The sequence below is a fragment of the Ranitomeya imitator genome, chromosome 1, assembly GCF_032444005.1.
Source record: "Ranitomeya imitator isolate aRanImi1 chromosome 1, aRanImi1.pri, whole genome shotgun sequence".
Taxonomy (NCBI): Eukaryota; Metazoa; Chordata; class Amphibia; order Anura; family Dendrobatidae; genus Ranitomeya; species Ranitomeya imitator.
In genome coordinates, this window is record NC_091282.1 from 143,717,066 (window position 1) to 143,730,773 (window position 13,708).

The 13,708-nt window shown below is 49.6% G+C and overlaps 1 protein-coding gene across 3 annotated transcripts in view; it reads right to left on the bottom strand.

The window, feature by feature from the left end:
* CCNH (cyclin H) overlaps positions 1–12,591 on the bottom strand; it is a 40,645-nt gene extending 28,054 nt beyond the window's left edge. For 2 of the 3 annotated variants that reach the window (XM_069751368.1, XM_069751359.1), the window contains exons 1-4: positions 12,375–12,591; positions 6,248–6,370; positions 3,726–3,799; positions 1,339–1,549 (exon numbers count right to left, since the gene is read on the bottom strand). In XM_069751368.1, the coding sequence (XP_069607469.1) occupies positions 1,339–1,549; positions 3,726–3,799; positions 6,248–6,370; positions 12,375–12,491 (525 nt within the window). In that variant the 5' untranslated portion in view covers positions 12,492–12,591. Of the gene's footprint in view, positions 1–1,338; positions 1,550–3,725; positions 3,800–6,247; positions 6,371–7,700; positions 7,779–12,374 lie in introns of those variants that run through there. The other variant, XM_069751376.1, reaches the window with a different exon arrangement.
* Between the last annotated feature and the right edge of the window lie 1,117 nt (positions 12,592–13,708).

Genomic DNA, 13,708 nt, shown 5'->3' on the forward strand with positions numbered 1-13,708 from the left:
CAAGACCACTGATATTCTCCCTCGATCTGGGGCTCCACTCAAAATCCCACCCCATGGGGTCAGAATGATCACAAGAACGGTGAGCAAAAATCCCAGAACCACGCGAGGGGACCTAGTGAATGAACTGCAGAGAGCTGGGACCAATGTAACAAGGCCTACCATAAGTATCACACTACGCCACCATGGACTCAGATCCTGCAGTGCCAGACGTGTCCCACTGCTTAAGCCTGTACATGTCTGGGCCTGTCTGAAGTTTGCTAGAGAGCATTTGGATGATCCAGAGGAGTTTTGGGAGAATGTCCTATGGTCTGATGAAACTAAACTGGAACTGTTTGGTAGAAACACAACTTGTCGTGTTTGGAGGAAAAAAAATACTGAGTTGCATCCATCAAACACCATACCTACTGTAAAGCATGGTGGTGGAAACATCATGCTTTGGGGCTGTTTCTCTGCAAAGGGGCCAGGACGACTGATCCGGGAACATGAAAGAATGAATGGGGCCATGTATTGTCAGATTTTGAGTGCAAACCTCCTTCCATCAGCAAGGGCATTGAAGATGAAACGTGGCTGGGTCTTTCAATATGACAATGATCCAAAGCACACCGCCAGGGCAACGAAGGAGTGGCTTCGTAAGAAGCATTTCAAGGTCCTGGAGTGGCCTAGCCAGTCTCCAGATCTCAACCCTATAGAAAACCTTTGGAGGGAGTTGAAAGTCCGTGTTGCCAAGCGAAAAGCCAAAAACATCACTGCTCTAGAGGAGATCTGCATGGAGGAATGGGCCAACATACCAACAACAGTGTGTGGCAACCTTGTGAAGACTTACAGAAAACGTTTGACCTCTGTCATTGCCAACAAAGGATATATTACAAAGTATTGAGATGAAATTTTGTTTCTGACCAAATACTTATTTTCCACCATAATATGCAAATAAAATGTTAAAAAAACAGACAATGTGATTTTCTTGATTTTTTTTTCTCAGTTTGTCTCCCATAGTTGAGGTCTACCTATGATGTAAATTACAGACGCCTCTCATCTTTTTAAGTGGTGGAACTTGCACTATTGCTGACTGACTAAATACTTTTTTGCCCCACTGTATATTTACAAGGTTGCCCTTTATGAAGAGGGGTGACGATTATCAGACGTGACCATATACAAGAAAGCCGCGATTAAGGGGCAGTCATCTTTCTGTTCTTATTGCTAGTAGAAAATCACTTCAAATGGCATATACTCAATGGCTGATAACAGAGAGCAAGTGTCACAATTAAACAGTTGAGTAAAATATACTCGTGCCCCTTTGAGCCCAATGCACGGCACAGATGGATAACAACTCGCTAGTACCTTTACATCAATTAAATACCCCTCGAATGGTCGATACGGGTTGTGCACTATGAGGTGGAAATTCAGCTGTTGGATTAGCAGCAATTCGTACTCCAAGATTTGCTCGAGGATATTTTCTTGAGTGGTGGAGTTTTCTGGCAGGTTTCCCACAAACTGGACACTGGAGACGTTAAATTCATCTACTTTACAAGCAAGAAACGCACAGGTCAACCTAGAAAACAAGAGTATGGCGCTTCACTGTGACACGTCCTCCATAGCCACACATAAGACGTCCCTAGGTTAGTGTCTCCGGGGCCACACTGACGGACGGGGATGTGCTCTCTGGGACATGGCTGAGTTTCCCCCACATATAATGGTAATTACCATCTGTATTCTCGTGAGGCCATTAGTCCCAGCCACACACTGAGGCGCAGTGTCACCTGGTCTCCGCTCTGACTACCTGGAATACATGATCTGTGGGGTAGGCAGGAAGCCAGTCAGATCTTAGGAATTACATGATGACATCAGGTGGTGAATCTCTCCCGACAGCTCTCGGACCCCACCCTGCTCGGCCCTCCTTGTCCTCCTGTATGTCCGCCCTGCAGCTGGTGAGGGCAGGGACACATCTGGTGGCTCCATATAATGGCCGCCTGTCTACACCGCATGCAGAGACCCCGTCTCCCATCATATAGAATATACTGAGCGCTGAATGTCACCGTTCTCTCACTGCTGCTGCTGGACTTAAAGGGGACCCGTCATGTCCTTTTCAGCGTGTTGGTAGTGATACAATGTGCATCACCAACATGTTTTTTTTTCCATTAAAAACGGCGCAATGATCATGTGCACAATACACTTTATATAGTTAGATCGTACCTGCTCATCTAGTCATAGGGCTGTGCTTCATTTCAGTCAGCCATGTTGTGCCGACATCACTCAAACCCGCTTTGGAAAATCCCGCAATTGCACATTGTCGATCGTGAAGCCGTGCATGTGTGGGAGCTCTGTAGTACCCAGCGTCACTGACTGCGTGGCCGGAGCTGCTGATCATGGCGCATGCGCGGCTCCCAGATCAACACTGCGCATGCGCGGCTCTACAATACACTGCACATGTGCAGGATTTTTTAAAGCAGGCTTGAGTGACATCGGAGCAACCTCGGGAACATCATTCACATTGCGTGGGCGGCAACAACCGTGACAGTGCAGGTACGATATAACTATATATAGTGCTTTTTGAACATCATTAGATCGCTGTTTTTAATGAAAAAACGTGTTAGTGATGCACACTGTATCACTAACAACATACTGGGGACAGTTTACATGCTCAAAAGGACATGACAGGTTCCCTTTAAAGCAGAGGAAGATGATAAGGCCCCGGCCCTCTGCTGCTGAAAAGCCAGGGGGGGGGATCGTGGGGAAATGTAGAACCAGAAACCATCAGGCTTGAGAAATGGGCATGGCCACCTGAAACTTTGGACGACATGCAGTTACGCTTAAAGGAATTGTCCACTTTGAGTTTGTTATTATTTATTTTTATTAAGTGCATGTATATGGGACTAAAAATCATTTTGCAATTGGGTTTAATAAAAAATTTTTTACACTGCTTGCCTTCTATAACTGCTGCACTGGACTTTGTATCGTTGTCTGCACAAGGAGTTGTCTGAGAATTTGTTCCAAGGTCAGATCACACAAGCGCATGTCACAGTCCTTGTAGGGTCCGCACTGCACGGACTAACCGCAGGTTTCTCAACCTCATGTGAAGCTCTAACTACGGGTCATGAGACGCACCTCCAGACCCAGCATGGCGGGCCGTGTAAGTACCGGGACATACCCGAGTGTGAACTAGGAGAGTCCTGCACATTCATCTTTATAGTGGTCTGTGGTCAATAAATCAAAGAACCTGTAAAAGCAAAACGGTGTAAAATGAAACCCAATTGGAAAAAAAATGTGGAAAAGATTTTTAGGTCCAAATACCGTACATCAATTTAATGAAAAATAAATAAGTAAATAGTCCCTAGAAGTGGACAATACTCTTAATCCACCTCCGCCCATGACCCAGCCAGTTAATATGGGTCATTCGAATGCACCATTTCTGGGACTTGTAGTGCCCTAGAGAAGATGTTTGCACCTAATATCTGTATATGCCAATTTGAATGATATACTTGAGCGACTGTTTCTTTAGGACCTCGGGAGGTGTGCGAGTTTACCGTGAGCGCACAGACTAAGTGCAGCATCTAGCGAATCTTTGGGCTGTTTTTACATTTGGTGACAGTGGGGTACCTAATCTAAGGGAAAGAAAGGATAGGGCACGGGAACATTAGGAGAATTTCTGGGTAAGCTGGACTACCCAGTGACAGATCATAAAGACAGATCAGAAAGTGACAGATCATAGGCAAACAGGGCGCACTTACATAATGATACGGGGATGGTGCTCCATGACCGAGTTGTTCAGGTAGAAGCGTTTGAAATACATACAAGCGGTCCCCTAAAAGAGAACATTGAAAAAAAAAAAAAAAAGAAAAAAAAAACTTATTTTTCATCCATTGATTGTGTTTAAACTTAGACTTGTAAATGTGATGGCCTAAGCTATGCAACGGCAATAAGAAGACAGACAGCATCGATAAGCAAGGCCCATTAAAGGGTTATTCCCAGCTGTACAGAAAAGTGTTAAATGTCTTAGAACTAGGGTCTAATAGACACGTAAGCAATGTCTGACGGGTTCATATAAAGAGTCCTTGAGTTTACATTTAAAAATTGAAAAAGGCAGCTGCCTCATTGCTTCTGGCAATCCGTGCTTATTTCTCCGCAGCTTTTGCACACCAATTCTGAATTTCACATTGACTAACATTGGCTGTGGACTACACTGCGGATTTTATGCAATTCCACGCGTCCAAAAACCGCAACATAGCCTTATATTACGTCACCACTGTCTCATTGAGCAGATAAATAGTTATCTGAATTTCACTCACTTCATAGTGTGAAAGACTTGTACCCTGCCAGCACTATGTGGGCTGTGACGCACTTTCCCACACTTCTCATGATACGCTGCAGCACCCTTGGGCATGCGTGCACAACTTCTTTCTCAATCCCCTGCAAGCCAAAATGTGAAGTGTACAGAGATCCGGCTTCCTGAACATTCGGTCACCCCACACCATAATCCCAGGAGTAGGACTGCTGCGACATTCCCTTGAGAAGGCCTCGTCAAATTCCAAGAATGGAGCGTAGGGATCTATTGTGTACTGCACGTGACATTAGACGTTGCGGACGTCAAACTACAGGTGCTCCATTGACCTCATATCACTGCGCTCAAAGACTATCATGGTGCATAGCAAGATGGCAATGGAGGCTTGAATGGAGGTCTGTTCTGTTCAGCGATGAGTGAAGGTGCCTTCACTAAAGAATATGAAGGTGTCCCGGGAGCTGTCTTTCACCACAACAACGCCAGGCCATGTTATGCTTGTGCACGTGTGATCATCATGCGTGGCCTAAATGTGCACCCATGGCCTGCAGCGTCTCCAGACTTGTCTCCCATTGGGTACATCTGGGATGTGATTTGTTGGCAACTGCAAAGGAGCTGCCAGCAGCGGATCTTGACTACTTGTGTGCTCAAGTAAGTTCAGTGCTGGAAGAACAATCCCCACACAAACATCAATAACCTCATTGACAGCAGACAAGGTGTATAACTACATGTATTTCTGCGCACTGCACCCATACTCAATACTGGATAAATCTAGCCGTTTTTCAAAATGTTCTTTCCATTTTTTCTCCATCATGTCTAACTATTCTGTGATTTACATAAATCTATGACTTGGTGACCAGTTTCATTGGTGAGGATTGTAGTAAACCCACTAAATGTGTAGGAGCATATCCACCCAGACTGTAGCTTGCTAGGAAAAGGGCACATAGGAAATGGGGGCTTCTCTTAAACAATGGAAAAGGGGGTGCTGTAGGGTTATAGGAAACTGTTCTTAAAAAAAAAAAAAAAAAAGAAATCTCATCAACATGTTCATATCCTAACCTGTCCTACTTAGTTTTTGTAAAGAGGTGCAAGTATAGTACAATATTTGCAGATCGCCGTCTTCTCAGATATCCAGCATCGTTCCAGTCACGTGTAGAGTGATAGAAACTTTCTCAATGTAATCTTATGAGACTCCGAACGAGGCCCCATAGACTTACATGGAGAAAGCAACATCCAGTCCATGCACAGACCTTGGCGTGGCCGGCTGCTCAGATTTTAGGTCACGTGGGCCAGAGAGAATCAGAGCGGTGCAGGAAGCCTGGGCAGCACACACATCATTACTTGGATAATCGGAGCAGACTATGGAATACACATTCTTATTACACTTATTTTTAGTCACCCTGTAGACCCTCTAATTTCCCCTTACAGCCAGTGGATGGCAGATTAGAATTTCTTGATTTTAATTGCAGTCCATAAATAAGTACACACGTTTCGGTCTCAAACGATCTTCCTCAGTGTCAGGATAGATGACAGTGTGGTGAACGCCATCTCCACCCCTGTGCCTTCTATCCTGACCTTTCCCAGTAAGCTACAATACTTACTGAGGGACACTGTGACCACTTTTTCTTTACCTGTGCAGTTAGTTCACTGATGAAGGTCGTTTGAGACCGAAACGTCTGTACTTATTTATGGACTCCAATTAAAATCAAGTCATTTGTTCCAAAATTCCTTTTAGTCCATGTTTCTGATCTACGTCATTGGTTGTGGACCCTACTTGGGCACCGATTCAGGAGTGCCGGGATTCTTGATCATTAGAATGAAAGGAGACACCTGGTGGCCGGAATTGTAAAAACTTCAGGTGGAAAAAAATAAAAAAGCAAAATTTTTTCAATAATACGATGTACCGTTTTCCTGCATGTTAGGGGAAAGAAGCGGTGTGAGAAGTAAGTGGGAATTAGTCCTGATCCTACTCACCAGCACGGATTTGGGCATGGCAGGCTTGAAGGCATTGCAGAAATCCTGCAGTTTCTTCTCATAATACTTACAAATGGTCAACTCTTCATGGGGGTCCAGACTAAACGCATCTTGCAGAGGAGCCTGCAAACAAGGCGGGACAGGAAGGGATTACTGGGGCCTCAATACGAGACACATACATCCAGCTGACACGGCACAAGATACATTATTTAATATGTTTCCAGAATTACATTCATTAGTTTGTGGAGTTGTGACAATTAAGCTGCCTTTATTCTAAAGACCCCACAGTACGACAGTCACATGACCAATATCTACCACCTTGCTAGATGAACAGTATTAGAACTAGTCACATGGATGAAGGGGGCATCACACCGCGCCCAGCACGGTACACCGACAGCATACACCGCGCCCAGCACGGTACACCGACAGCATACATCGCGCCCAGCACGGTACACCGACAGCATACACCGCGCCCAGCACGGTACACCGACAGCATACATCGCGCCCAGCACGGTACACCGACAGCATACGCCGCGCCCAGCACGGTACACCGACAGCATACGCCGCGCCCAGCACGGTACACCGACAGCATACGCCGCGCCCAGCACGGTACACCGACAGCATACACCGCGCCCAGCACGGTACACCGACAGCATACACCGCGCCCAGCACGGTACACCGACAGCATACATCGCGCCCAGCACGGTACACTGACAGCATACACCGCGCCCAGCACGATACACCGTAAAACAGCAAAGGTTGAGCGGGCACCATCCAACACAATAGCTAAGCGGGGATCACCTGATGCATGTAAATATAACCAAGCACAGCACGAGAAAAAAAAAGACAGCATCATAAAGAATGGGATCACCACAAGTCAAATGTCTAACAAATATATACAACAATCTTTATTTAGGCCACACCACACCACACAATAACTATGTTAAAAACAATTAAAAACTCCCGCAAACAATGGGAGATAAGGGTCCATACATTACAAAGTATAATACTAAAACCGCATTGAAGAGTCTAATCCTGAATGATGCCAGTAATGTTATACACATAAACAGTGGGAAACATAATGAAAAAAAAAACCCCTATGTGCATGCTGTGTCACTTAAAAATTAGCCACATAATTCCTCAAATAGGTATCCAAGACACACTAACCATCCTAAAAGGCGGTATCCCATACAGGCTTAAGGAGGGTTTACAAAGTATCCAAAGGGACCTAGCTGAAAGCGGCTACAAAGTAGAAGCAACGCCGCCCAGAATCCTCTGTCAGAGAACCCCCTTCCCACCGCAAAAAGACTAGTAACCGGCTAGATTAATGCCAAGACTCTAGCAATGCATGACCCACGCGTATCGACGCTGGAGGCGTCTTCCTCAAGGTCCACAGTCAATTGGTGGCGTGGATCCACTTTAAATAATATCAGTAATAAACCTTAATACATACCAGGTGGGCAGCTTAATGGCGGCAGAGTCTCAGAAAGAGTCCATCATGGCGTGCATAAATTCCCACTGCACAGGCGCTAGGAAACCCTGACGTAATGGGCTGTGCTAGCGTCAGCCTGCACGTCATGTTCCTAGGGCAACCACCATAAACAGATGCAGCTCCGAGCTGGTATGTGTTTCCGGTAGGATCACAGTACAGCAACTATGCGCAGGCGTCCGGCACCAAAACCGCCAGCCCGCCCACACACCAGTCTGCCGCAGTCGTTGCCAAGGCAACCTGTAAACATGGGGAAGTCCCTTGTTAGAGTGCCTCCTATCAGGAGAATGAGCAGCAATACCTGCACCCAAATAGTTTACACAGGCAGGAAAAACACTCCCCGACGAAGTCCTTGTAAACAGAACTATCTAGTGCGCAAATGCTGGGAGTCCCTGACGTAATAAACTATCGGGTTACATAGGCAACCCCCATGCCCCAATTAAACTCCAAGCCCGTGTGTGTTTCTGGCTTGGTTGCTTGTGCGCAGGCGCCCAGCACACCAATTACAGACCTATGCACGCGCTAGTCTGCCATAAGGGTTGCCAAGGCAACCTATCACCGCAGGGACGTCTCGTGTTACAATACACATCAAAGAAGTGCAAGCACCCTCTTGCAGGGCAATGGGCAGTAGAACCTGCGCCCATCTAGCTCATACAAGCAAAGAGGGCGGTACCAGACGAACTCCATGGGAGCCAATTGTACGGTACACAAACACTGCGTACCCCCGATAATAGTCGGCATCGGCGTAAACCCGCAACTTAAATCGCTAAGGCCACCCCCATGCATAAGGGAGATATTAAGGGTGCCCTGGCAGAGCCAGGTCTCAAAAAGACACCTGACCCCAGGGGGGCAACACAGACAGCATATAGTATGTATAGCCTTCAGGCAACGGCAAATAGACGTTCCTACCCAAGGGCTAAAGCCAATGTCATATACACGTGCGCAGACATTAAAGGCAACCCTACAAAGTGACGCGTCCGGTATATTACAGTCCAAACCAAAGGGAACACAAGGCTTAATGATGGCAAAAGGGTTCTGGAATTTGGTTCAGGACCTAAATAAGTTTGCACCCGTTTCAATATAGAAACACATCCATACCATAGAACGTAGGTCACAGCAGAATAAAGGTTGATACTCTACATACATCTCAAAACCTCCCACCAGCTCCCCTGGCCCGAGTGACTAGGAGCACGATACACCGACAGCATACACCGCACCCAGCACGATACACCGACAGCATACACCGCACCCAGCACGATACACCGACAGCATACGACATGCACCGCGCCCAGCAGGGGACACAGACAGCATACACCGCGCCCAGCACGATACACCGACAGCATACGCCGCACCCAGCACGATACACCGACAGCATACACCGCACCCAGCACAATACACCGACAGCATACACCGCGCCCAGCACGATACACCGACAGCATACGCCGCACCCAGCACGATACACCGACAGCATACACCGCGCCCAGCACGATACACCGACAGCATACACCGCGCCCAGCACGATACACCGACAGCATACACCGCGCCCAGCACGATACACCGACAGCATACACCGCGCCCAGCACGATACAACGACAGCATACGACATGCACCGCGCCCAGCAGGGGACACCGACAGGATACACCGCGCCCAGCACGATACACCGACAGCATACACCGCGCCCAGCACGATACACCGACAGCATACACCGCACCCAGCACAATACACCGACAGCATACGACATGCACCGCGCCCAGCAGGGGACACAGACAGCATACACCGCGCCCAGCACGATACACCGACAGCATACACCGCGCCCAGCACGATACACCGACAGCATACACCGCGCCCAGCACGATACAACGACAGCATACGACATGCACCGCGCCCAGCAGGGGACACCGACAGGATACACCGCGCCCAGCACGATACACCGACAGCATACACCGCGCCCAGCACGATACACCGACAGCATACACCGCGCCCAGCACGATACACCGACAGCATACACCGCACCCAGCACAATACACCGACAGCATACGACATGCACCGCGCCCAGCAGGGGACACAGACAGCATACACCGCGCCCAGCACGATACACCGACAGCATACACCGCGCCCAGCACGATACACCGACAGCATACACCGCGCCCAGCACGATACAACGACAGCATACGACATGCACCGCGCCCAGCAGGGGACACCGACAGGATACACCGCGCCCAGCACGATACACCGACAGCATACACCGCGCCCAGCACGATACACCGACAGCATACACCGCGCCCAGCACGATACACCGACAGCATACACCGCGCCCAGCACGATACACCGACAGCATACACCGCGCCCAGCACGATACACCGACAGCATACACCGCACCCAGCACGATACAACGACAGCATACGACATGCACCGCGCCCAGCAGGGGACACCGACAGCATACACCGCGCCCAGCACGATACACCGACAGCATACACCGCGCCCAGCACGATACACCGACAGCATACACCGCGCCCAGCACGATACACCGACAGCATACACCGCGCCCAGCACGATACACCGACAGCATACACCGCGCCCAGCACGATACACCGACAGCATACACCGCGCCCAGCACGATACACCGACAGCATACACCGCGCCCAGCACGATACACCGACAGCATACACCGCGCCCAGCACGATACACCGACAGCATACGACATGCACCGCGCCCAGCAGGGGACACCGACAGCATACACCGCGCCCAGCACGATACACCGACAGCATACACCGCACCCAGCACGATACACCGACAGCATACACCGCGCCCAGCACGATACACCGACAGCATACACCGCACCCAGCACGATACACCGACAGCATACACCGCGCCCAGCACGATACACCGACAGCATACGACATGCACCGCGCCCAGCAGGGGACACCGACAGCATACACCGCGGCCAGCATGATACACCGACAGCATACACCGCACCCAGCACGATACACCGACAGCATACGACATGCACCGCGCCCAGCAGGGGACACCGACAGCATACACCGCGCCCAGCACGATACACCGACAGCATACACCGCACCCAGCACGATACACCGACAGCATACACCGCACCCAGCACGATACACCGACAGCATACACCGCACCCAGCACGATACACCGACAGCATACACCGCACCCAGCACGATACACCGACAGCATACACCGCACCCAGCACGATACACCGACAGCATACACCGCACCCAGCACGATACACCGACAGCATACACCGCACCCAGCACGATACACCGACAGCATACACCGCACCCAGCACGATACACCGACAGCATACACCGCGCCCAGCACGATACACCGACAGCATACACCGCGCCCAGCACGATACACCGACAGCATACGCCGCGCCCAGCACGATACACCGACAGCATACACCGCGCCCAGCACGATACACCGACAGCATACACCGCGCCCAGCACGATACACCGACAGCATACGCCGCACCCAGCACGATACACCGACAGCATACACCGCGCCCAGCACGATACACCGACAGCATACACCGCGCCCAGCACGGTACACCGACAGCATACGCCGCACCCAGCACGATACACCGACAGCATACACCGCGCCCAGCACGATACACCGACAGCATACGCCGCACCCAGCACGATACACCGACAGCATACGCCGCACCCAGCACGATACACCGACAGCATACACCGCGCTCAGCACGATACACCGACAGCATACACCGCGCCCAGCACGATACACCGACAGCATACGCCGCACCCAGCACGATACACCGACAGCATACACCGCGCTCAGCACGATACACCGACAGCATACACCGCGCCCAGCACGATACACCGACAGCATACACCGCGCCCAGCACGATACACCGACAGCATACGCCGCACCCAGCACGATACACCGACAGCATACACCGCACCCAGCACGATACACCGACAGCATACGACATACATGCCTGACATGTACACGCTGGGCGCCTCCACGCCAAGAAAGACTTTCTGCAAGGCATTGACTTAACCAACTGATGACAATGGCTCTCATCAATGAGGTTTTGGGGGGCCGACACCTGCCAGGGGGGGCATCTGACCACCGCATGCTGACCGACCGCTGGGGGGGGGGGGGGTTGGTGTCGGATCGGTTACCGGATTTCACCTTTCCATTATAACCTAGAGCTGTATAGCAGAGACCCCGGCCCTGGTCTCACCATTCCTGTAGCGCAGGGTCTACACAGAAGGCTTTGCTCACACTGAGGCCACATTTCTACAGGATTCACCATGGATTTGTTACACTCCTTGTGGCCCCACTGACCTCTGGTATGCCGTCTGGTACCAGGTATTCTCTGGATGAATACCGCAGATATGACAGTGTTCACACTACAGTGCGCGAATCACATTTACATATGGTCACACACAGAGACCAGGGAACAAGGCGCTGAACACTGCCCCCTGCAGGCCATCTCTGAAAACATCACTTCTGACAGCAAGCATCAAGCAGAATAGTGCAGCCAATCAGATCGCTGGTCAGAACTTGAGACCTGTGAGTGAGAGCTGCAATCTGACTGGTCACTGTCCGATACGTGCTGCACGTGCTTTGCCCAGACAGCGGCGCACACACCTGTCCTGCCGCCCGTATCCTCGCCCGGCAGCGGGTATTAGCCTGGAGCCGGAGCCGCTGCAGCTCGTCCTCGCTGCGGAAGGTCCAGTGCCTCCTCTGCGTGCTGTTGTGATACATGTCGGTGCCTCTTCTGCAGCGCACACGTTACACGTCACCACATGACACTGAGGCGCCTCCTGAAACATCACGAAGACGTCAGAGTTGCATGGCGGCCATTATGCCGTGTTGGTTTTTTTTAAAATAAACTTTATTTAAACTGTCTTCAAAGCAACATAACAATCTGATAGGATCAATGACATGTGCCAAATGTAGAGAAAAGCACGAGGCTGAAGCTGGTTTCTTCTTATTTGGCAATTTTTACTTTTCTGTTTTTTATAGGGTTAACATAAAAAAAAAATAAGTATCACAATAATAACATACAACGCAGTGAGGTGCCATGGTGTGACTACATTTAAAAACAGCTCCAAAAACTATAAAACTGGCACAAAAGTGGGCACAGAAGGGCATTAACCCCTTCAAGACGCAGCCCTTTTTCGTTTTTGCGTTTTCGTTTTTCGCTCCCCTCCTTCCCAGAGCCATAACTTTTTTTAAACGACACCATTGGTTTTACCATGCCGTGTACTAGAAAACAGGAAAAAAATTCCATGTGCGGTGAAATTGCAAAACAAGTGCAATCCTACACGTGTTTTTTGTTTGGCCTTTTGCTCGGTTCACTAAATGCCAAAACTGACCGGCTATAATGATTCTCCAGCTCACTACAAGTTCATAGACACCAAACATGTCTAGGTTCTTATTTATCTACTAGATGGCAGCCCGATTCTAAAGAATCGGGAGTCTAGAATCCATATATACTTGAAATTCGGCAGGAGCTTGAAGAGCAACGTCACTGGGCCCGCCTCCACGCAGTAGAAACTTGCTGTGAGGTAAAAATTCAAAAATCACACCAAAATGGCGGGCGGAGTGTGTCACAGTACGGCACGTTTCTGATTGGTCGCTCGCAGCAGGCGGCAACCAATCAGACACTGGACACTGTTGACGTCACTTATCTCCGGACATTAGCTCCGGACATTAGCTCCGGACATTAACTCCGGACATTAGCTCCGCACATTAGCTCCGGACAAAGCCACGGAAGTTGGCACAAATTGCAGGAAGTAGTATTCTAGGCAATTATAAGAAGTGATGAAAAAAAAATTCCAAACTTTGCTAAAAAAAAAAAAATTGTGCCACTTCCCGATACCCGTAGCGTTTCAATTTTTCGTGATCTGGGGTCGGGTGAGGGCTTATTGTTTGCGTGCCGAGCTGACGTTTTTATTGATACCATTTTTGTGCAGATA